The sequence below is a fragment of the Microtus oregoni genome, unplaced genomic scaffold (assembly GCF_018167655.1).
Source record: "Microtus oregoni isolate MIOR12 unplaced genomic scaffold, Mior012 000050F_ref0000143, whole genome shotgun sequence".
Classification (NCBI taxonomy): Eukaryota; Metazoa; Chordata; class Mammalia; order Rodentia; family Cricetidae; genus Microtus; species Microtus oregoni.
The window spans coordinates 1,594,010-1,618,652 of record NW_024543256.1 but is presented as its reverse complement, the minus strand read 5'-3'; the positions used below and the strand labels follow the sequence as shown (position 1 = coordinate 1,618,652).

The window sequence follows — 24,643 nt, the reverse complement described above, 5'->3', positions numbered from 1 at the left end:
TCCTCTCTTGCGGTGACTTAATGTTCTGTTTCTCTGAAGAGACACCATGACTAGGGCAACTCTTATAAAAGAAGTTATTTACTTAGGACTTACTTACAATTTCAGAGGTTTAGTCCATTATTATCATGGCAGGCAGACATGGTACTGGAGAAGAAGCTGAGAGTTCTACATCTGGATCCACAGGCAGCAGCAGGAAAAGAGAGAACCACTGGGTCTCACTTAGGCTTTGGAAGCCTTAAAGCCCATCCTCAGTGACATACTTCCTCTAACAAACCCACACTTCCTCCGACAAGGCTACACTTCTTAATCTTTCTAAATAGAGCTACTGACTCCCTGATGACTAAGCATTCAAATGTATGAGTCTATTCTTATTCAAACTACCATATTCTACACCCTGGTCCCATACATCATAGTGCAAAAAGTGCATTCAGTCCAACTTCAAAAGTCCCTGATAGTCTATAACAATCTTAACAATGATTAAAAGTACAAAGTTCAAAGTCTTCTCTGAGACTCATGGCAATCTCTTAACTGTAACCCCTGTACAATCAAAATGAAAAAGCAGATCACATACTTTCAATGAACACTGTCATTTGATGTACATTACCATTCCAAAAGGAAGAAAAGAGAGCATAGTGAGGAAATACTGAACCAAAGCTGAAATTACCTGGTGCGAGTAAGAAGGAAACATGGAACATGCAACAAATCTGCTTAGGAGTTTGTTAGCCGGGATGTGCATAGGCCTGGGGAAGTCAGTGTGCAGAGAGAGAGAGAAGAAGATGGCACATCCAGCTTTTAAAAGCTGCCTAGCACATGTGCACAGGGGGATTGACGTGGCTACGTCATACACAAATGATGGGGCTCACACATGTGTGCAAGGCCTTAGCGGAGTCATACATGGATGATGCAACCATACATACACACAATGGCTTAGCTGAGTCATATGTGGATCACGCAGAACCCTTTAACATCCCCGGGGGCTATTAGGCACTTCTGCCTGAGGGCTTGTATGCACCTGCATGACCCCTAGAATCCAGAATTATCAGCCTTATGTGGCTGAAATCATTAAAAAAGCAAGAAAAAAACAAGAAGTACAAAATACCAATTCTGCATATCCATGTCTGATGTCAAAGTGTTGCAAGGAGCTGCTTATTGGTCCCAGCCACCCAGCTAGCTTAGATTCTAAATAACCACACAGAAACTGTATTAATTAAATCACTGCTTGGCACTTTAGCTCTAACTTCTATTATCTAATTCTTACATCTTATTTTAACCCATCTCCATTAATCTGTGCATCACCATGAGGTCGTGGCCTACCAGCAAAGTTTTGGCATGTCTGACTCTGGTGGGCAGATCCATGGTGTCTCTCTGACTCTGCCCTTCTTTCTCCCAGTCCTCAGCCTAGCTTTCCCTGCCCACCTAAGTTCTGCCTTGCTATAGATCCAAAGCAGTTTCTTTATTCATTAATGGTTATCACAGCACACAGAGGGATTCCCACATCACCAAAGTATTTTTTAGATCTCCAACTCCTTTTAGCTTTATTGACTGAAACATAGTTAACTGTCTTGCTGATTTGTGCCCAGTCTGAAGCTTTCATTGTCAGGAATCTCACAACTCTGGCATCTCCAACATCTTAGGATTTCGAACAAAATCCAGGCTTCACCTTCACAGCTTTATGTAGTGGCCTCTTAGCACCTCTGTGCAGGGGCACCCCTGATATATGCCTGGCTTTAGTGGTTTTCCTTAGCCACAGAAGGAGATTCCACAATCCTTTTCTTCTATCCTCAATTCTAAAGCCAGAACCATATGGCCAAAGAGACAAACTTTTCTGCTTTTTCAGGCTGGAACTTGGCCTTTCCTCATTCAATTACATTTTACCAGCTTTCTGTTTTCAGTGATTTCCTTCACTGCTTAAAATTTTCATTAATTCCTTTTTACAAGTTGTAAGTTTATCTGGGTGGGGTCTTGCCCTGAGGTCACCACTCCCTTTATTACATTTAGCATCAGGATTTTTAAAAAACTTTTTATCTCTTTGAGCACTGGACTTAACTCCTTACGTCCTGGTGCCTCTTTTCTCCTAAAATCGCACATTTTGTATTTTTCTTTGCTCAGCTTGCTCTTTTCATTATAGATCTGCATAAAAGTGATCACTAATAACCACATATCAAAATCAATACTAGTCAATGTAGATTTCAATACTTGAAATCTCCTTTGCCAATGGCATTAATCTAAAACTCTTTAATTTAGCCTCAGGCAGACTCTTTTAGACAAGGGAAGAAAGCAGTCACATTCTTCCTTGAGTTATGGAACACCCCCACACCTGTGTGCCTTACTGTGGGTCCCACCCAAAATATAGATTTAGATATATAGATGATATAGATATAGATAAATGATATAGATATAATAAACTGGTTTTCCTTTACATCATATAAACAAAGTGTATGATAAAGTATGAAAACTTAAGAAATAATGTTTATCAATTATTATAAAAAGATAAACATAATGGTTATAAAACATATTACTAACAGTTTACATATGCCTTTGAAAGGACTCCATACATAGGAAATAATATCTAGCTTTATTAGGCATCAGATAAACACAAAATTTAACAAAATACTCTTGTTTGGCCTACTACAACTAACAAAGTTTAAAAAGATGTTTCTGAGAAAGATATAAAAATAAAATTAATATAGACTAATAAGTATATTTATATAAATCCTCTCTGTTGTCTCATTAAAAATAAAAAGTATTTAAAATAAAAAAATCTAAAATCAAGAAAGAAACTCTAGATTAGCTACACATCTCATGTTCCCTTAGAGATGGCACAAATTTGACAAAAGAAGAGAAAGATATCTGAATAATTTCAGAGAAAAATGTTTAACCTAGAGAAGAGATAATTATGTCATGGATAATTTTCTTTCTTAGGGCAATAAGACAAAAAAAACAGAGTTTGAGGAAAAAGACATGTTGTGGAATAATCTTTTTCAACACTATAAAGACATCTCTTATTGGTTTTAAAATAAGCTGAATGGCCAATAGCTAGGCAAGGTGTTTGGGACAGAGAGAATGCTGGGAAGAAGGTGAAGATGCTAGGGACACAGAGAAAGAAGGATGGGCACTATGGAGATAAGGTAATAAAGTCATGAGGCAAAAGAAAATTAATAGAAATGGGTTAATTTCAGTTATAAGAGCTAGTTAGAAACAAGCCTAAGATATTGGCCAAGATTTCATAATTAATAATAAGTCTCCATGTCATTATTGGGAAGCTGACAGTCCCAATAAAAAAAAGTCCAACTACAAAGCTAAGAGAGGGAGAAAGAATGGAAATCAGGGACTATCTTACACCAAAGAGAACTTTGAGGTGGGAGAGTAAGGTAAATTGCTTGTTTATTTTTAGCTTGTACTAAATGTTCAGTATAAGCTCCTTATACCTCAGTTTCTCCATGTATATAGAATGGTATATGAGAATATGTATCTCATCTGGGGTCCACAGAGAGTATCAAATGATGTAATCAACCCATCTAAAGCATTACAAATAATTTTGGGACACATGTGTTTCCTATTATAAGTGAATATTTTGAGGAGTCTGTTACTCTAGGATTCTTTTGTTGTTACTTTGATTATAATAATCCTCTTAAAGGTGTGATAATATTTATCTTTCATTTTTATTCAAGTAAAAATATATAGCAGTGACTATATTAACTATTTGTCACTGTGCAGTTCAATGACAATAAATGCTTTCATATCGTGTGGACATTATTGCTATTTACACCTAACAATTTGATGTAAGAGTACTTTTTTGAAAACATATTCTTGGGCTCTGTGGGTTAAATGTATACTATATAAGTATGGGAATCTGGATTAATTCCTGAAAACATTTTATATGCCTTTGGTATGGTTTTTGTCTCTTTCTTCTATGCTCATAACTTGATTACAGCTTATTCCTTTTCTTGAGTTCAACCCCTAGTACCCACATTAAAAAAAAGCCAGGCATGTCAGTGCACACCCATAATCTCAGCTCTGGGAGTTGGGGAGGGGGAATAAAGGTAGATCTTTGGGACTTGATAGTCAGCCAGCCTAATTGAATTGATGAGCTACAAGTTCAGTGAGAGATCCTGTTTCAAAAAATAATGTGAAAAGCATTTGAGAAAGACTTCCAGTGTCAACCTCTCACACACATATATGCACCACAAAACAAAGTATATTCTCATGATTTCATGCCTTTGGAAGTGCCTTTGTTTAGAGTATCTTCCCCTCTCCCACACTGGTAGTATCTCTGAATGTCAGCTCTGTCATCACAGTCTTCATATTAAACATCTTTGAATCTGTCCAAACTTGATTATTTACTTTGTTTTTCATTACACTGCAGACTCAATCATAGTATTTATTAGAGTTTTAAATGTAGTTGTTCCTGAGTTGTTTTTAGTTCATCGTTCCAACCCATTTTGAATCTTGATGCTGGTACACAATATATTGGTAACTGGCGACACAAGTTTGTAACCCTCATGAATCTATGTAGCAGTTCTTATTGAATGCTAAGAGTATCACCCAAGGAATAATGAGAAACAATGTATAAAGAAGGTCAAACATGTGTCATGTAATGTGGCTGTGCTTGAACACAACCCTCTTGACTCACTTTATCTGTACTGAACATTTAATCTCGGGATTCCTCCTCCCAAGGCCCACATCACTGCAGAGATACAAGATTTCCCTGCCTCTGTTGACAAACTATGGAAGTGGATCCTGTGGGCCAGGTCATCTCCAGCACAATCACAGGAAGTTATCCCATGCCTGGGACAAGTCCCAACTCTATCTGGCAGAGAGCAGAAGGTTACAGACCATCAGGCTGAAGGGGCACCAGCAATCCCTGGGCTACTGGAACTCATCCAGGACAGAGAGCAGCAATGCAACCTGCTCCTGGAAATTCCCAACCCTCTGCCCTTGGGTCCCATGACCCCTTTGGCAAGGAAATAGAGTAAAGCTCAGCAGAAAATAGAAGATTAACCAGAATTTTGTTTTTTTCAATGATTTTTGCCCTTTGTAATTTTTGAATATACCTAAACTTCCAGAGTACATTCAAGGTGCAATTACTGGAAAGAAAATGGGATCTCAGTGTAGAGGAACAGGTCTTTGAAAGTTTCTAAAATCCTCCAAGTTGTCACCAAATGTTTTCTTTCATTTGTGTTCTGGGATCACATCCAAGATTCTTAGAGGCCTTACAAATTGCAGTCAGTAATTGAGCAGTTAGATTTCCTAAAGACTAACCAGAATTTACTAAGTATATATCATTTGCAGTAAGAGCAGGGAAACCATTTTCAGAGTCAGAGGAACAAAAATGAGAAAAGATCTAAAAAGGAAATGAAGAATCAGTAAGTCAGACAAGATCAAATCTTATTCTTCTTTCCTTTCTTTCCAGTGTGTCTAGAGAGTCCAAAGGAGAAGTTTTTAAGTGAAGTGAAAGAAATGTTTTGAGTATAGAAGTAAATTTTGAAAAACAACCTTGATATTTCTACGTGATAGAAATAAAAGCACTTACCACACAAGTATGAGGACTTGAGTTCAGATCCCAGCACCCACATAAAAGCGGGGTGGGTGTTGTGGCCTGCCCGTAATCCCAACACTCAGGAGTCAGAGACAGGATCCCCAAGTCAAGCTGGTTAAGTAGACTGTAGTAATTAGCAAGCTCTGGGTTCCACAAGAAATACTATGCCCTTGATAACATGTTACATGATAACAACATCTTTCAAATGCAAGTCAGATGCCTATACTTCAATGTGGAACCCTTCATCTCCCTTGAGGCACACATACAGCTGGTGACCAAGTCCTATCAATTAGGTTACCTATTTGTCTTCCATCATCTGGCCACAGCAACCTCTCTAACTTCATTCACTTCACTTTCACTTCAAACCTCCTGGTGTTTATGAACTTGGCTCACTGAACTTCTGTCAGCACTGCAGTTTCACACATCCCAAGGTTTAGCCCACAATAGGCATACAATAAGTACTTTTTTACTACAACATTGAGAAAATTTCCATTTAAATCAATGGTTGATGCTTTTGGATTGGCATCCAACACATTTTATGCTTTTTTACTTGTCTCACCTTTAGGACTTTTTTATAATATAGAATCTATATTTTAAAATAATTTTGTATTGTGTATCTTTTTTAGGTTCATTATTTCAAAGCCATTAGATTCACAGGAAGATGTAAAAAGGAACATCCATGAGGCTAGTGTAACGTTTTCCCAGTTCTCTTAGTATCAGCTTCTAGCAGTCTCCCAACAAGCAAAGTACATTGATACCTATTAAGACCTACTGTAGCTGGCTCCTGTTGCATGTGCACTTGTGTGTGCATGTGTGCACAGAGTTAGCTCATTACCTTGTAGATTAATGTAGCTACCTCTTCGGCTCATATACAGAATTGTGCCACCTCAGAAATCCATCACATTGTCCTTGTGTAGCTGCACCCATTTCAGTCAATCATCCGATCAGCAGTGATGTACTGAGAATATCTTACATGCCATGTCTATTAAAAATACCTGTTGGACTTTAGAAACAGATAGAAAACATTCCTGCTGTCATAAAGCATATAATCTTTGTCAGCATAGGTTAAATTTCCAAGAAGCATTGGATGCTGACTGGTGTTCATTGGCTTCTGGAGATTTTCTGGTAACTCCAGATGTTCTCAAACTAGTTCCACCCCTAAACTAACCTTCATATGTAGTAGTGAGGAACATTGGGCTAGACATGCTATTTGAAGATAAGTTCACAGGGACAGGTTTTCTCTTCATTTTCCTCTAATATAAGGCATCTCCTAAAGGTGTCTAATAAGAAACCACTGAAAAAGCAGCTCAGAGAGATATCAGTGCCTGTAAGCAATCAGAACAATGAGAATGTAAGCACATACTCCTCGACAGGACAGTGTGTAGCACATTTATGATTCAAGAAAGGAAGAGGCCCACATAGGTTTTGGTTTTTTTTTTTAAAAAGTCAGTTAAGTAAGAAAAACAAAAATAAAACTGCCATTGCTGAAATGACAATAATGAAAGATCAAAACCTAGAGCTTGAAATGAAGATAGTTGTGGGTTTTGCCCTCTCAGTTTGAGTTCGAAAGCCTGATTGTGGAGGCAGGTTACTGACCCATCCTGTGTACATGTGAAGGAAATGATTTCATAGCTTAGGGATTTCACCACTGCAGAGGGGCAAGGGGCCAATTCCGTTGAAACAAAGGGACAGTAATCACTCTTGCCAGAAAAGCAGTTTAAATCAGAGGCGTCTCTTTACAGCCTCAGATACTTTCAGGATGTTTCCCAGTACATTTCAGTGTCTTTTGACAATGGATACAATCCAGACAGGACACTTCATTTTATTAGAGTGAATTCTAAAGCCAAAGAAGTGTAACTTGTTATAACCCTGCCAGGTTTGTTTTACTGTGCAATTATAACTGAGTGCAGGAATAAAATGGTCCAACTTCAGCCTCAATTGTTCATCCTACTGATTAATAAATGTTCATCCTGAGTATGTTCTTATAATGTCTGATAGTCTCATTTAAGCCTTTTCTGACAGCCTGAGTTCCAGGTTAGAGACCATGTGTATCTAGTTGCTCCTAGACAGTAAGTTTATGATGAGAAAATACTGGATATTAGGTTCATTATAAATCAATAAAGAATCTCTCTCTCCCTCTCCCCTTTCCCTTTCTTCAATGCTTCTGGTACCCTGATTATTTAGTGAACATTTTCAGATGCTGCAATATTTTGTAACCTCTCCAAGTTTCATTTCTTCTTGTGTATATTTTCTATTCTCTCATAATGTACATGTTTTCCTTTAAATATCAAAGAGTACTTGTTGTTTTAAAGTTATTTATCTGTTTATTCCATGGTCTCTCTCATTTTTAGATGTCTTTCTGATGATGATTGATTTTTCTTTTGGTTATAGGTCACATTTTCTGGTTACTTTGCATTTTTAGTAGCATTTTGGTATATTATATTGTATTCTCCTAAATATTGTTGAAATTTTTGGCAGGAAATTCAGTGATTTGTATATCAGTTTTATCTTTCTAAGGCTTCTTTTAAAGCTTTATTAGAGCAGACCAAGAGTAGCCTATACTGTGGGCCTAGCTTAGCATGTCTCTGAGGGTTAGCCTTTCTGGAGTTTGATGAATGTTCCAGGATTCTCCATCCTGGCAGATCAGAATTTACTATGTGAGTTCTTGTAGTTACTCATTTTGTGAGTCCACTGAATCGAAGAACTACTAAGTTCTTGGAATTGTATTATGGAATTTCATTGTCCATTATTGTATTCAGCCCTGTAATGATTGTCTTTCACATTGTATCATTTATTGAGATAGTTTTTAAATTGATTTTGTGGGTAGGAAACAAGTTCCAGAATTTCAATGATTCCACATTTGAGAGATTACAATCTGAAATTAAGGTTCCAGCAGAGTTCATTCCTTTTTAAAGTAGCTATCTTATCCCCATGTTTTTTTTTTTCCGGTTTTTCAAGACAGGGTTTCTTTGTAGATTTGGAGTCTGTCCTGGAACTAGCTCTTGTAGACCAAGCTGACCTCTGACTCACAGAGATCTGCCTGCTTCTCCCTCCAGAGTGCTAAAATTAAAGATATGCACCACTACCACCTGACATTTTTTTAAAAGAAGAATCTTGTCCTGGAAGCTGAAGTGTGGCCTGGTGAATCACACAGTTTACCATTTAGTTCATACATCTTTACTTGCATTCATTGCTATGAATCATTGGTCTGGATTGAGGCCTATGGTTTCTGCTACACCCCCCCCCACACACACACACTTTTTCCTTCAGAGTTTTTCTTGTGTACAGCTTTGTGCCCTAGTATCTCTTTTTATAAGGACATCAATATGTAATGGGCTGTAATCATATGTAATTATAGCCCACCTAATGACCTTACTTTAATGTGGTAAAGATCCTATTTTTCATTTGGGTGACATTCACCCTATTTGGGAAGAGGGAATACAATAATTTGTGTAGGGGAATATAATTCACCTATAATAGGGAAACATATATTCAAGTGTCAGTCACTCTTCTATAGAAAGTGTATCATGAGTTATAGGCTAGACTGGGCTACAATAGAGAGCTCCAGACTAGCCTAGATTATACAACAAAACCTTGTCTCAGAAACAAAGAACATCTGTGCACACTTAAGACTATGATACATCTTTTCAGTCTCATGTAATTCACAGATCACCTATCATGTTGTTTGTCTTTCAAAAATAAATTATATATATATATATATATATATTGGTTTTATAACATGATAATATGATAGTGAAATGGTTACCATACTGAGGTATATTACCATATATCTCACAGCTATTGTTTTTGTGATAAGAGCAGCTAAAATCTAATTTTACAATAATATCCAATATAATATATTTTTAAATTATAGTCTTCTGTAAATTAAACTTTAGATCTCTAGATTTATTTAGCCTAAATGTCTGCTACTTTGTATACTCTGGCCTACACCTCCCTATTTCCTTGTATGCCTTACCCTCATTAACCACCATTTCATCATCTCTGGGTATTTGACTTTATAAAACAATTCCATAAATGAATGGAGTCATATAATATTTTTCTTTGTGTCTGACTTATTTAACCTGACATATTTTTTCAAATATTCCTGATAAATGCTGCACTCCTTCCTTTTTAAAGACTGAATGGGGGCTGGAGAGAGGGTTCAGAGGTTAAGAGCATTGCCTCGTCTTCCAAAGGTCCTGAGTTCAATTCCCAGCAACCATGTGGTGACTCACAACCATCTGTAATGGGGTCTGGTGCCCTCTTCTGGCCTGTAGGCATACACACAAACAGAATATTGTATACATAATAAATAAATAAATATTTTTTTTTAAAAAAAAAAGACCAAATGGCATTTCATTGTGTAGATGCACCACATTTTTTAAAACCATTTGTCCACTGTTAAACATTTCTGGTATGAATATGACAATACGGCCATATTTACAAGATGTTGATTTTGTTTTCTTTTTATATATATCCAGAAAAGGGATTTCTGGATCATATAGTAGTTCTAGTTTTAACTTTATAGTAATCATACTAATTTACATTTCCCAATAAGAGTGTACATCGGTGCCCCTTTCTCTCCACTTTCACAAACAATTGCTTTCTTTTTAATAATAGATAACCTAACTGGGGTGAAGTAATGTCTTTTTGTTTTAATTTGTGTTTCCCTAATGATACTGAACATCTTTTTTAATAACTCTTTGCCATTTGTATGTCTTCTTTGTAAAGCTTCTCTTTAGATCCTTGTCTAATTGTTTCCCATGAGACAGAGTCTCACCATGTAGCTCTGAATGACTTGAAACTCACTAAGTAGACCAGGTTAGCCTTGAGATCACAGAGATCCTCCAGTATCTGTCTGCTGAGTGCTGGAATTATAAGTATATGCCACCAGTTTAAGTGGGATTATTTGTTGTCCTGAAATTGAGTTGTAAATATTCTATCTTAAATTTTTTAACATCATGTATATGTCTGTAAGGTGTTGTGTACCTGAGTGCAGGTGCCCTTGGAAGTCAGAAGAGGGCTTTCTGGAGAGCCCCGTGGAGCTGAGATTATAAGAGGTAACAGATATGGGTATTGGGAACAGAATCTGGGTCTTCTGCTAGATCAGCATGCACTCTAAAACAATGAGTCATCTTTCTAGTCCTAGAAGTTCTTTGTGCATTTTAGAAGTTAAATCTAATCAGCTGGGTGTGGTGGTGCATGCCTTAAGTCCCAGGACTCAGGAGGCAGAAACTGATGGATTTCTGAGTGGGAGGCCAACCAGGTTCCCACAGAATTTCAGGATAACTAGAGTTACACAGAGAAACCATGTCTCAACAACAACAGCAAAACAACAACAACAACAAATCCAATGTAGTCAGAAGCGTTGTTTGCATTTTTTTTCAGTCTTTTTCACAGTCGCCATTTAATTTTGTCATTTCTTTTACTGTACAGAAGCTTTTTCTTCTCCGTTATGCATTGAACCTTGGTCTTTGACCTACTTACTTAGCAAACACTCCTAGGACACATTATTTTGGCTTTTTCCAATCATAGTTCTCAGGCAGACATTTTAAAACCTAGGGAAACTCATGCTAGTAATCTTATTTGATTTAGCATCAAGACTGCATTGTATCTTCCTCAAGTTACTTATGTAACTCTTTTTCCTTCTAGCCCTGCTGAGATACTTATGAACAACTTCATGCCTTTTCCTTCTTTGTGTCTTTGTGCATGCTCCTCCCTCTTTATTGCTTTAGTCATATTGTAGTCACCACTTCTCTTTGGAGCCTTCCCAGACCTTGATCTGACAGGGGTCTTTCTTTTGTGTTCTCTCTTAGTATCTTGGTTTTCTTTTATTATAACACTTGTCTCATTGACTACAATTATCTGATTATCCATCTGCCCACTTCCCCTGCCACCCACAAGACTGGGAGTGGCATGATGTGTGACTTGCTTGATTTGACTTCTTCAGTATCTGCATAGTATGTCGCATATTATTATATCAACTGGTACTTTTCGAATCAATGAATTTTAATGTCTGTGTCATCTCCCCTCCGTGTTAAAAGAACTTAACATGAAACTTGCTTCTGTGCTCAATTTGATTTCCTCTTTTGGAACCATTTTTAAAGAAGTAAAACAAAGTTCCTCTTCACATTTCCTCACCAAAGTAGCTCATGGAAAGTTTGGGGTTCTCCAGGCCTTCCTTGGAAGATTTCCTTAGCAAGCATGCAAGATATCATCCTGTCCTTTGTCCCTATTAATCCCAAAACTGTTTTCCCACCTCCTATTCTAAACCCCAGAGCGAGGTGAATTCCTCTCTTTGCTAATGACCCACTTCCATTCAGTTTTCTTGTTTCCAGTCATGTTTTCTTGTTATTGTTTTTTGAGACTGGGTCTCAATTTGTAGTCTAGCTGAACTGGAACTCACTTAGTAGGGTAAGGTAGCCTTGAACTCATGATATCCCACCAGCTTCTGCCTCCCAAATTCTAAGATTAAAATATACCATGCCTGGCAGTGCCTGTTTTTGCAACAGGCATTTTTGAGTCATTAATTTTTCTCTTCCTCCTAGACTATTCCCATAAAATATTCATGCTGTTGTTTCTCCTGTCATACTGCCTCCATCTTCTGAGAGACAAATCTCTTTTCAGAGCTTTACATGCATGTAAAGGCAGATCTAGGGAAGGGATTTTCTGCCTCAACACAACTCAGTGACTATCCTTTTGCTTGCTATCCCTTGTCACAGCCTAGAAGGCCTTTGGATTCTTAGGTATACTTACGGGTCCTTTGTGACAACTGGTCTTTGCTTTTCACAAAGACCATCTTTAGAGTCTCTGCTTCCCTGAATCTCATATTATTTGAATAGAGAGAGAATTGAATGTGCTCCAAATAATGGTTTCCCCCCTAGCTTCTTGGCTTAAAAACTAGAGATACAGAGATTGAAGAAATTGTTCAGGGTTAAGAGCACTGGCTGCTCTTCCAGAAGTCCTGAGTTCAATTCCCATATAGTGGTTCACAACTATCTATGACTGTAGTCCCATGGGATTTAAAACCCTCTTGTGGTGTTCAGACAAAACACTCAGACACATGAAAACAAACAAACAAAAACAAATCATTTTTGTTGTTATTGTTAAAGCTAGAGTTACAGAAGACTTCCTATTCTGTTGCTCACCATGCCTCTTAGCAGAACCACACATCCGGCTGTCACACATGCCATCACTTGGAAGAGAAAAACCACAGAGCTATAAATCTCTCCACTTGCATTTGTTGTTACCCTGTTGCCCTTTTCTGTGCTCATTCCCATTTGGGGCCATTGTGTCCAATTGCTACAGCATAAAGTACATCTATGTTATGTATGTGGGCTGGTTCAGTTGCTTGAGATAATGAAGGGATACCTTAAATAAAAAGGTGTGGAACTCAAGTTCCTCACTTCCTTCTCCAAACTATGACTATAAATTGTATCATTAGCCTCCCCAATACTGACCTGTCCTTAAAACTATGCAGTAAAGCAGATTTACAGATGGTATATTTTTTCTTTACTACCAAATGTATCATTAGGAAGTTTGGTATGGTTATGAACTGTAATACCAGCACTTGGGAAATAGTGGCAAGAGAAAATCAGAAATATAGTCTTAGGTTTTCTATTGGTGCAATGAAACACCATGACCAAAAAGCAAGTTAGAAATGAAAGGATTTATTTGGCTTACACTTCCATATCACTGTTTATCATCGAAGGAAGTCAGGACAGGAACTAAAACAGGGCAGGAACCTGGAGGCAGGAGCTGGTATAAAAGCCATGGAGGGGAGCTTCTTACTGGCTTGCTCCCCAAGGTTTGCTTATCCTGGAATGGCGCTCCCCCCCCCCAATCAATCACTAAATAAGAAAATGTCTTATGCCAGGTGATGGTGGCACACACCTTTAATCCCAGGACTTGGGAGGCAGAGGTGGGTGGATCTCCAAGTTTGAGGACAGAGTCTCTTGGTCTACAGAACAAGTTCCAGGACAGCCTGGACTACACAGAGAAACCCTGTCCTGAAAAAAAAAAGAAAAGAAAAGAAAAAGAAAATGCCTTTCAAGCCTGCCCGACCTTATGGAGGCATTTTTTTTTTTAGTTGTTGAAAAAAATTTCCGCATCCTCCCCGTTTCCCATTTCCCATTTCCCTACCCCTCCTCCAACACATCGCCCCTCCCCCACTCCCCTCCCCCTCTCCCCATTCCTCTCCCCCTCCCCCCACCCCATTCCCCCTCCCTCTCGAGATTGAAGAGCAGTTCAGATTCCCTGCCCTGCGGGAAGTCCAAGGTCCTCCCACTTCTATCCAGGTCCAGGAAGGCGAGCATCCAAACAATCCAAACAGGCTAGGCTCCCACAAAGCCAGTTCATGCATTAGGATCGAATCCTAGTGCCATTGTCCTTGGCTTCTCATCAGCCTTCATTGTCCGCCACGTTTAGAGAGTCCAGTGGAGGCATTTTCTTAATTAAGGTTCCCTCCTCTCAGACAGCTTTAGCTTGTATCAAGTTGAACTGTCCAGCACACACACACACACACTACATTTACTTATTTTATTTAATATGTGTGAATGTTTTGACTGCATGTATGTCTATGTACCACATGCATACCTAGTGCCTATGAATTCAGAAGAGGACATTGGATCCCCTGAAACTGGAGTTATAGGTGGTTGTCAGCTGCCTTGTGGATGCTAGGAACTGAATACAGGTTCTCTACAAGAGCATCAAATGCTGTTAACTACTGAGCAACTAGTCAAACTCCCAGCCCCTTAAATAAAGAATTTGAGGTCTCCTTTGACTACACAGTGAGTTTGAATCTATTGTGCCCTCTTTAAGACTCTCTCTAAGAAAAAAGTATTACTTTAGAATGACAGTTTTTCTTCTTTCTTGCTGTCTTTGTCCCTGCTATAAGGTTCTTGTCAGAGTTTAAGAAACATGAAAAATTGGTCTAATAACTTCATGTCAAATTTTCTCTGCAGGCTTGGCGCAAGCGGTGGTTTGTTCTCCGGCAGGGCCGCATGAGTGGCAATCCTGATGTCTTAGAGTACTATCGCAACAAGCACTCCAGCAAGCCTATCCGTGTGATAGACCTCAGTGAATGCACTGTGTGGAAACATGCAGGCCCTGACTTCGTTAGGAAGGAGTTTCAGAACAATTTTGTGTTCATTGTCAAGACTACTTCCCGTACATTCTACCTAGTAGCCAAGACTGAGGAAGAAATGCAGGTGTGGGTACACAGCATCAGTCAAGTCTGCAATCTCAGTCACCTAGAAGATGGTGCAGGTAAGAGCAGGGTTGGAACTCCTTGAGCAAAGGGATTGTCCAAGATGCTTTGTTGGTGCTGGAAAACTACTGCAAATAAGTGGTGCCTACCTCTGTGAAGGTATTTTGGCAATGTAATGTATATTACCAAAGCTAATTCTACTAATACAACACTTGAAACTGTCTTTTGCTTAGTAGTAGGATTCAGTTCCAAATGTAGAAAGGCAAAACTTGCCCATACATGTAATATTGGAGATCTCTGCTAATAAACAACCTGAAAGTTGGCTCTGGGTCACTTTTTGGCATTGAGAGCAATTAACTCAATTCTTTCTTCCTTCTCCTTTCCCTTTTCCCCCTTCCTTTGCCTTCTAATTCCACACCCTGTCTTTTTCCATCTTCTTCCCTCCCTTGTCTTTGACCTTGTCTCCACATACTACCATTCCCATGTAGTATACAAGAGGGTTATAGCCTAGGGTTATAATTTACTTTACTTTGTAGATTTTGTTTTTGAGTCTGTATTAGTCAAGGTTCTCTTAAGTAACAGAACTGATAGAGTGGGGTGTGTGTGTGTGTGTGTGTGTGTTTATTAGAGTGGCTTACACAATGGCTGTCTCCTGATGGAAAGGCCAAGAATCAGATAGTCATTCAGTCCATGAGGATGTATATGCCACAATTGGTCTTCATTCTACAATGGAATCTTTAAAATGTAGGTTCTAATACCAGCAAAGGAATGCCTCAGCAGCAGGATAGATGAATTTCCCCTAAAGAGTGAGGGAAAGCAGGCAAAAAGTAAAAGCTTCATCTTTTCTTTTGTGTGGACTGCTACTAGAAATTGTGACCAAGATTTATGGTATGACATCTCACCTCAAATGATTCAATCAAGAAAATACTTCACAGCCTTACCTAGCTGTAGTGATGAGACGAGCTGACCTGCTTTTCGTCCCACCCGGCTCCCATATGGCTACCTTTATACCCGAAATAACAACATACGAATTGTATTCATTTAAACACTGCCTGGCCCATTAGTTCTATCCTCTTTTTGGCTAATTTTCACATCTTTTTTCCGTTTATTTATTAAAGATTTCTGTCTCTTCCTCGCCACCTCCTCCATAATTCTCACATCTTGATTAACCCATTTCTAATAATCTTTGTAGCATCACGAGGTGGTGGCTTACCGGGAACAATTCTAGCCTACATCCATCTCTGGTTGAAGAATCATGCATCTGACTCACTTCCCTTCTTCCCAGCATTCTGTTCTGTCTACTCCACCCACCTACGTTCTGACATGTCAGGCCAAGCAGTTTCTTTATTAATTAACCAATGAAAGCAACACATAGAAAGAAGACCCACCTACATCACCTAGCCACTTGGGCTTTAGTTGATTCCAGATGTAGTTAAGTTGACAACCAAGATTAGCCATCACAGTGCCCTAGTATTATCTCACCAAATTCTGACAGTTGGACTAGGGAATTTTGAATCTGACTTCTTTTAGCCTCTTTGTTTAGTAGAAAAAAAAATGTATCCCTAATCTTGGCACATACTTCAACATTTCAATAACTCTTAACTCTTTTTACTATCTACCTTGGAAATATCCACATTATAACACCAGGTGGCAATGAGGAGTCAGGGTTGCATTTCTAAGCAAACATGCATGTGTGTATTCCTTTCATGAGTCAGCAAAGCTTGTTAAGTGATACTATTTAGTAACATTACTGAATTTTGAAAGCACTCAAATAAAAGGAAATGAAGTGACAGCAGTACTTTATCTTTGGTACAACAGATAGAGCTTGCAAAGTCACAGTATATCCATCATGCCTAGAGCCTGACATCAAACAAATCTAGCAGAGCCTCCCTGACCAACTCTTCCAATGGTACTTGCTGCTGGCTCTCCACTATCCTATTTTCTACCTTCAGCCAAACTGTTTTAACTTTCTTTTTTATTTATTCTTCTGTTTTTCACATTAAGCTTCTTGATCCCATTCATTTCCCATCCCTTTGTTTCTGCCCTCTGCTCTTGCAACTGCCCCCTCCCCAATAAATTAAAATAGAATTTAAGAGAAAAAAGAAAACATCTTGTCATGGAAGCTGTAGTGTGACACAGTGAGTTATGCAGTAAACACTTTTATCTATATATCTTTGCTTGTAAGTGTTCATTGCAAAGAGTCATTGGTCTGGTTCGAGACTTCTGGTTTCTGCTACACTTTGATATTGGGCCCTCACTGAGACTCTTCTTGGAAATCCTGTTGCTGCCCTGTGTTGTGGAGATCCTGAAGCTTTGGGTCTGCAGGACCAGCCCCTTCATGTGGTCCAGAAGATCATAGATGGGGTGGATGTTGGGGTGGGCCAACTCATAATCCTGGTTCTGGGCCTGGGTAATTGCAAAGTTGGTCAGTCTGCCAGCTTCCCCTTCCCCTTCACCACCAGCATGAGCTCTACAGCTTTGTCTGGGCTAGTTCACCCTTTGCAGTGATGAGTAAGGGGCCAGGCCAGTTCTGCTTTTAGGCCCTCAGGGTAGGCTCTTCCACACCTACACCTTCAGAGCCAACATTACAGTGTTGCCACTCTCCCAAGTGCTGCAGCTGGTGTGGGGCAGGGACAGCTCTCTAGCTCTTCTGTCCTCGGGGACAGCTCTCTCACCTGCCACAGGCAGTGTGGTGGGGTGCCACTATGTGGCAGATGAGGAGTGGGGCCAGATCTCCCATACTCACTTTCTAGCCAGTTTGTCCACACCCCCTTGTCTGTAGGGTCAGCTCTATTGTGCTGTCCCAGGCAAGGATCAGAGACCACTTTCCCTGAGTGCTGCAATTGGTAAGGGAGAGGGCCAGCTCCCTCACCCATCACAGGTGGCATGGGCAAGGGGGGTGGCTTACCCAAACTTTTACATCTATTTTTTTCACGCACACTCGAATGTGTCTCCTCCTTTTTTCATCCAGCAGTTGTCCCAAAACATATATAGTAGGATATTTCTCAGTGACTCCGAAAGGAACAGGAATAAAGAACCAGGAAGAACCTAGACAACCCTGCCCTGTTATGGAGTTGGAAGAAACCAAGAAACTTCCCCACAACTCCTTTTATTCCCTCTGTTTTTAGAAAAATGTAAAGGTCAAGTTCTTTTCACCTGAAATCCATGATATAAAGGCTTTCTTGCAACTTTCCATATGCAGCAGCCCCCTTTATTCACAGGTGTTGGATTTCAAAATCTCTACTAGATGCCTGAAGCCTCAGAAAGTGCGAGTCTCTATTTTCGATGGTATATCATATTCTCTAAGTATATACACACACATTTAATGCCTTTCTATCTTACATAAGTGTTTATCATACATTATGACTGTCACCAGAAACTTTTTCATTTTGAAGTGGGACAGCAAAATAAATACCTATTTTTCTTCACAATTTTATGAATAGAAGGTTCATTGCTATGTCAATCTTGCAAACTTAATAGAAGATTTTTTCATATTAAGTGAAAATATGTCACTTGTTTGTACTAACAGAAGCTCTTTATGACATTTATTTAACACAGTTCTATTACTGGGATCATTACTCTTACACATTAAGGTTATTATTAAGAAAAAAGTTACTATTAAGAAAAAAAAGCTACTTAAAACAATCACCATGGTGCCATGACAACTAGATAACAGAGAGAGCTGCTAATGCAGGATGGGTACAATAGTGTAGACTGTTGCATATACTGGACAGAGACAAGATTAAAATCCCAGACAGAACGTAGTGTATGCACAAAAATTTATCATAATGCCTCAGAATTTCAAATTTATGACTTCTGGGACTGAAGAGATGGCTCGTAGTGAAAAGTGTACACTGCTCTGGCATCTCATAACTTCCTGTAACTCCGGATCCAAGAGACCCAAAGATCTCTTCTTCTAGCCTTAATATTCACTGCACACACACACACACACACACACACACACACACACACGCATGCACATACACACGCGCTTGCATGAACATGTACACACATATACATACACATTTTTTTTAAAGAAAACATACTACTTCCTTATTTCTGAAATTTTCCATTCATGGTTTCAGACTAAGATTGATTTCAGGTAAATAAAACAATAGAAAGGGAAAGTACAATAAGAAGAACCAACTGTATAGCATTTGCTTCTATCTTTATTAGCCACAGTCTAGGCAACATTGTATCTTCCCTATGACTCTGTGCCAGATGTGCTGTTGTCATCTCTACTTTACAATATAGGATACCTGAAGAAAACAGATCACTAGAACCTGTCATTGATAACTAGAACATGTATTTATGTATATAGAATATGTTGGACTTTTTGATGCAGTGACAAAAACAAAAGGGGGCAGATTTATTTTAGCTGGTGTTTTCAGTCCATGATTGCTTGGATCCTTTGTAGGCCTATTGCTGTGGGCCTGTTGTGAGACAGAAGATGATAGCCACAAGAAAATATGCTCATCACAGTTGCTCACCTCACAGCCAGAAACAAGGGGAATGAATGCCTATACTTGTGGGCTTCTTTCTTCTCTTTTTGTTCCATCCAGGACTCTAGTTTGCTGGATGATGTACACATATTTCTCCCCTTAACCATTTGTGAAAATGTAAAAATGCTTATACTCAGAACTGTGCCTGAATAACCTTTTAGTCATTTTTCAGTCCAGTAAAGTCGATAAAATTAATCATTACAAGTCCTTTCTATTTGATACCCTATTAAATCTCCTCAAACCATATTTAAACTTCAAATAAAGACAGTAACACGATCATACATGACATCCTTTGACTATCCTGTGTACAACCAAAATAACTCAAATTCTTTTCTCAAATTGTCAACAGATTTAGCATTGCTCAAAAATCAATCCAAGTACAAAGTCTTATATGGAGACGGGAGGCAATCTCTTCTCTGTGAATCCCCATAAAAAATTTACATACTCCCAACATCTATTGGCAGTGTAAACATTACCACTCCAAAAGAGACAGGATGGGGGCATAAGAAAGGAGGGATGGGACCCAAGCAAAGTCAAAACCCAGAAAGTCAAGTATTAAATCCTATAGCTCCATGTCCATCAGTTGGAGCATAGGGTATGGTGATGTGAGTTCCTCAGGGTTTGGAGAGCCATGGCACTCTAGCCTTGTCAGCTACAGCCCATGTGGTTTCCTCCCTAGGTTGCTCCCAGTGCCTTTCTTTTTGATTTTAACTTATTTTTGTGTGCATTAGTATTTTCCTGCATATAGTCTGTGTGAATGAGAGTGTCAGGTTCCCTGGAAGTGGAGGTACAGAGGGTTGTAAGATGCCATGTGGGTGCTGGGAATTGAACCTGGGTCCTCTGGAAGAGCAGTCAGTGCTCTTAACTGCTGAGCCATCTCTCCAGCCCCCACAATGCCATTCTGTAGATGTTTCATGTTCTTGACTTCATAATTTCCAGTTTCTTGGGTTCTCCCTTTTATCTTCAGCTTCATTCTCATAGCCTTATACATTGTCCTTTCATGGGCTCCTCCCAAAGATTCTGACCCTAATACACATTGTCTGGTTTCTCCGGCTTTTCTTTGAAATCTAGATCAATATCTCCAAGACCCTAAGACTCCTACATTCTTATGAATGATGCTAGTGTCTGCCATCAGTTCATAATGGTAGGTAGTTCTACTTGAAACATGGCTGCAGCAATATCCAGATAACCAGGCAATTGAACTTGGGTAGCACTCTCTTCTCAAGGGAAAGTCTTTCAAATGAGTTTGCACCTTTACATTTTTAGACCTGTAATAGTTGGATCACAGTGATTCCTGAGGTATCATTAAGGCATCTTTCCTATTTTTCTTATGCAAAGTACTTAACATTTTTGTTGTCATTGCTACAAATTTTGAGATTGGGAATAGGGCCTTGGTTTTGGTAGGCATGTGCTCCATCACTGACCTACACACCCTACATCTAACTTCTTTTAAATGATGCTAATCTTTTTTAAAATCATGATTTCTTTAATTACAACTTTATATGCATTTTTCAGGCCAAATTGAAGCATTTTTAAGTCTTTGAATGCTGAAGTTAGAGAGATGGTTCAACACTCAAGAGCACTAGCTGCTCTTACAGAAAACTTGGGTTGATTTCAAGCACCCACATAGCAGCTAACAATAATTTGTAACTACAGATCTGGAAGGGGAGTTGATACTCTCTTCTGGCCTTCTCAAGCACTGCACACATACATAGTGCACAGACATACAGATAGACAAAACACCTATATACTAAAATAAAACTAAAATTAAAAATAAAATGAAACAACAAAAAACTCAGTTCTTGCATTTTGCTTTTGTTCCCTGATTCTTATTGTAAACCTGACTAAAATCAGCCTGCAACCCTTGTAGAATAGAGTGAACGTTATGTTGCCCTTTGTGTTCTGCCTTCCACAAAGTCTCAGGGCATGACAATGCAGTAATGTTCTTTTCCACTATGTAACATGAACTCTAATTCTATCCCCAGAAGAATCTTCATTCTCTTGTGATATCTCATGAGTATAGTCTTTTCTGTCTGGACTCTTACAAGATTCTTATTTTCTAAGTTCTCACTAGAGTCATCATGAAGTTCTGCTTACAGAATTCCAGATCTTCTTTACCTCAGGTCTCGAAATTCCCAAAAATCTTCCCATAAATCAGTTCCAGAGGCGTCTGAACCACATATTCAGGAACAATTATGATAACACCCCTCCCCTAGTGTCAATTTTCTGTGTTAGTCAGATTTTTGTTGCTGTGGCAAATACATGACACAAATTGAAAGTAGAAATTTTCCTATTTTACTCACCAGTTCAGAAGTTTCAAACCATAGTCTACTGGCTCCATTGCTTTGGGCCTGAGATAAAACAGAATATTATAGCGGTAGAAGAGTTTAGCAGAGGCTGCTTGCCTTGTTATAGACAGGAAGGAAGTGGGGGTAAGATGGAATACAGCACCCCATATGCCTCTCTAGTGACCTGTTTCCTTAAAGGAGGCCCTACCATCAAAAGCTTCCACAATCTCCAAATAATGCTATCAAATTATCAATTTCTCAGTAGATTGATCCATTCTTAAATGGAAATATACATGATCCAGTCACTTTTCAGTGATTGGATTCAATACTCAGTATCAGAGTTCCAACATATGAGCCTTTTGGAGGGGAGAGACATATCCAAACCATAATATTTATATGCCTAAATGCATATATGTATATTAGTATATACATATAGACTTGTTATGCATAAATACATTAAATGCGTATGCACATATATATGTATATTTATTGAGTGATTCAACTCTGCTGCTGAGGACTGTTAAGATGTATGTAGACTATTGAACTGAAGGTTTTCAAGCCAAGAATGCTTGTTTGAGTTTTTTTTTTTGTTTTGTTTTATTTTCTCTTAATTGATTCAACACTTCACTCTTGGAACACTGGTCCTCTTTCCCAGACATTGTTTATAGCTTGAGGAAATGGTTGCCTCCACCAGTACAAACACCAGCTGTGATTTGCATCTTCTATTTGGTTTTTGGATACTATTTGAGAAACTGAGTGTTATAGCCATTCTTAAAACACTAACCTGGGAAATGATTTTTCCAGCAGATTCTGTGGAGAGTCTCTCTCCCATGCCCTCCTCCCTCCAGCCATCCCCTGCCAGTTCACTTCATACCGCCCATGTTGCCAACTCTGCCTTGCCAAAAGATGACCCAAACACTAATACAGTATCCACTGAGGAAAACAGAAGTGAGTCAGAGTTTCTCTTCCTTCCTGATTATCTGATCCTGTCCAACTGTGAGACTGGAAGACTACACCATACCAGGTATGCTTACTTTGGGGACTCAGTTGGGCCTTCTAGAATGTTCTACTCTGTTCATAGAGCTCATACTGACTTTTGCAGAGTCTGTATCTGAGATGTACTGAAAGAACATAGACAAATAAGTCAGTTTAACAAGAATGTTTTCTAGTAGATGGGTATACTCTCATCTCTTTTTTACTACTGCAAAGGATGAGGGCAGATCATTATCAATATCACTATTAAAGATGAAGTAGTATTCTAAATAAAATGAGTCATGGGTTTCTGCATTGTGGCTTTCATTTCTCACCTTGCATTTACTACTCATCTGATGCTATATAGGATGAAAAAACCCAGCACACTTTTTTTCTGCACTAAGGAGTTGGCATAAATGTGTATTATAAAAAGAATAAGTCTCTACAAGTAGAAAAAGGGTGGCATATGGCAACTTAGAATGAGGTATATGTGGATTTTGTGTGTGGATGTCCATATATCAATCAAATTTATATGCTTTTCTTTCTTCAGTCTTCCCACCAGATGCGATAGCTGGTCAAATTCAGATCGTTCACTGGAACAGACTTCTTTTGATGATGTTTTTCTTGAGGGTCTGCAGCCATTTACCTCTAATACTTTGATCCAACCCCTGCACCAAGGGAATGGATCTCAGGATGTGCCTTCCACAAGGCCCCAGCCTGCTCTTATTTGGAATAGAGAAATCAATGTTCCATCCAGGAACCACATGCCTTCTTCACCATTTCTGGAATCTTCTTTAAATCCCATAATTCATGTAGAAAAAAAGCAAGTTTCCTTACCCAGTGGGGCAAAAGAACTAAGCATTATGTCCAATACTCCACCTCCTCGCCCTCCTAAGCCAAGTTATCTCTCTGAACGGCGCCAGGAAGATCAGCTCCTGTTGACTGGGTACCGCAGTAGCAAGAAGCCAGGGTACACTATGGTACCAAGAAGAATCTCTCTCTCTGGTTTAGACCATGTCGGGTCATGGAAAGGTAAGAGTTGGGTATTAGTATTCAGGTACATAATTATAGGCAAGGACTATACTCATACCTTATGTCCACATGGCAGTCTCCTAATGAAGCAGAGTATACAGTGAGAACACATAGAACTCTCCTGTTCCTTGGTACCTCCACCCCTATTTTGAGCCTGGCAACAGGGAAGAGTCTTAGGTTGGTAAAGATATTTAAAAGGCCAGAGCCCCTGTCCAATGTGAGTCCTTGCCCAGTTTGTAATCTGTTCATTTGTGACTGAGCTGCTGATTTTTGTTTGGAGTCACTTGAAGACATGTAGTACAGAAGGTCATGTATGTGGTTTTGCTTCAGTTTGATTCCATTCTCTTCTCTGTTTCTCACCTGCATAATGATCTTAAAAATTGTAGATCATAGCTCCTTGTATTACTTATCAATTTTGTTAGTCTCATTCAGCATCCCAATTCACTTATTCCTTTCTCTTATATCTATGGGTCTTAGACAGATTTAAAAAAAACAAACTCGTTTTCTCTTGCTCCCTCCTCCCAAATACAATCCCACACTATTATTTACTAAGAATATATATCAAAGGAGTTAGTCAAAGTGTAAAGAAGGTGAATTGGTTTTCAAATCTCTCATTCTGATTAAGAAATATGACACTCTGGAAACACTCAAAGTCCTTTAATGATGTAACTAACCATCACATATCAGATAACTCCAGTGAAATATGTGTGCTGTTTGCACAAAGGTTCTAAATGCATGGAATAGTAACAAAAAGTGGGGACAAATAGAAGTTGGTAAGAAAAATTTAGAAACTAAAACTGGACAGTAGTGGTGCATGACTTTAATCCAGCAATTGGGAAGCAGAAGTAGGCAGATCTCTGAGTTCAAAGCCAGCCTGGTCTACAGAGTGAGTTCCAAGACATCCAGAGCTGTTACATGGAGAAAGACTGTCTTGAAACACCACCCCCAAAATTAGAAAGTGGAGTGAATAAAGCTAGTAGAATTGTGGAGTGTGACAATGAATTCAGTCTTGAGACAAACATGAAACAGCCAGGTTGTGTTCTTTTGGATAAAGAAAAACAGAGTAAAATAGATGAAAAATAGGGGTTTTGACCATGAAACA

General features: G+C 38.9%; 1 protein-coding gene across 3 annotated transcripts in view; it reads left to right on the top strand.

Annotated features, from left to right (window-relative positions):
• Positions 1-24,643, top strand: part of Gab3 (GRB2 associated binding protein 3) — a 92,182-nt gene that overhangs the window by 43,539 nt on the left and 24,000 nt on the right. For 2 of the 3 annotated variants that reach the window (XM_041637088.1, XM_041637086.1), the window contains exons 2-4: positions 14,503-14,806; positions 22,342-22,561; positions 23,060-23,541. In XM_041637088.1, the coding sequence (XP_041493022.1) occupies positions 14,503-14,806; positions 22,342-22,561; positions 23,060-23,541 (1,006 nt within the window). The remainder of the gene's footprint in view (positions 1-14,502; positions 14,807-22,341; positions 22,562-23,059; positions 23,542-24,643) is intronic. The other variant, XM_041637087.1, reaches the window with a different exon arrangement.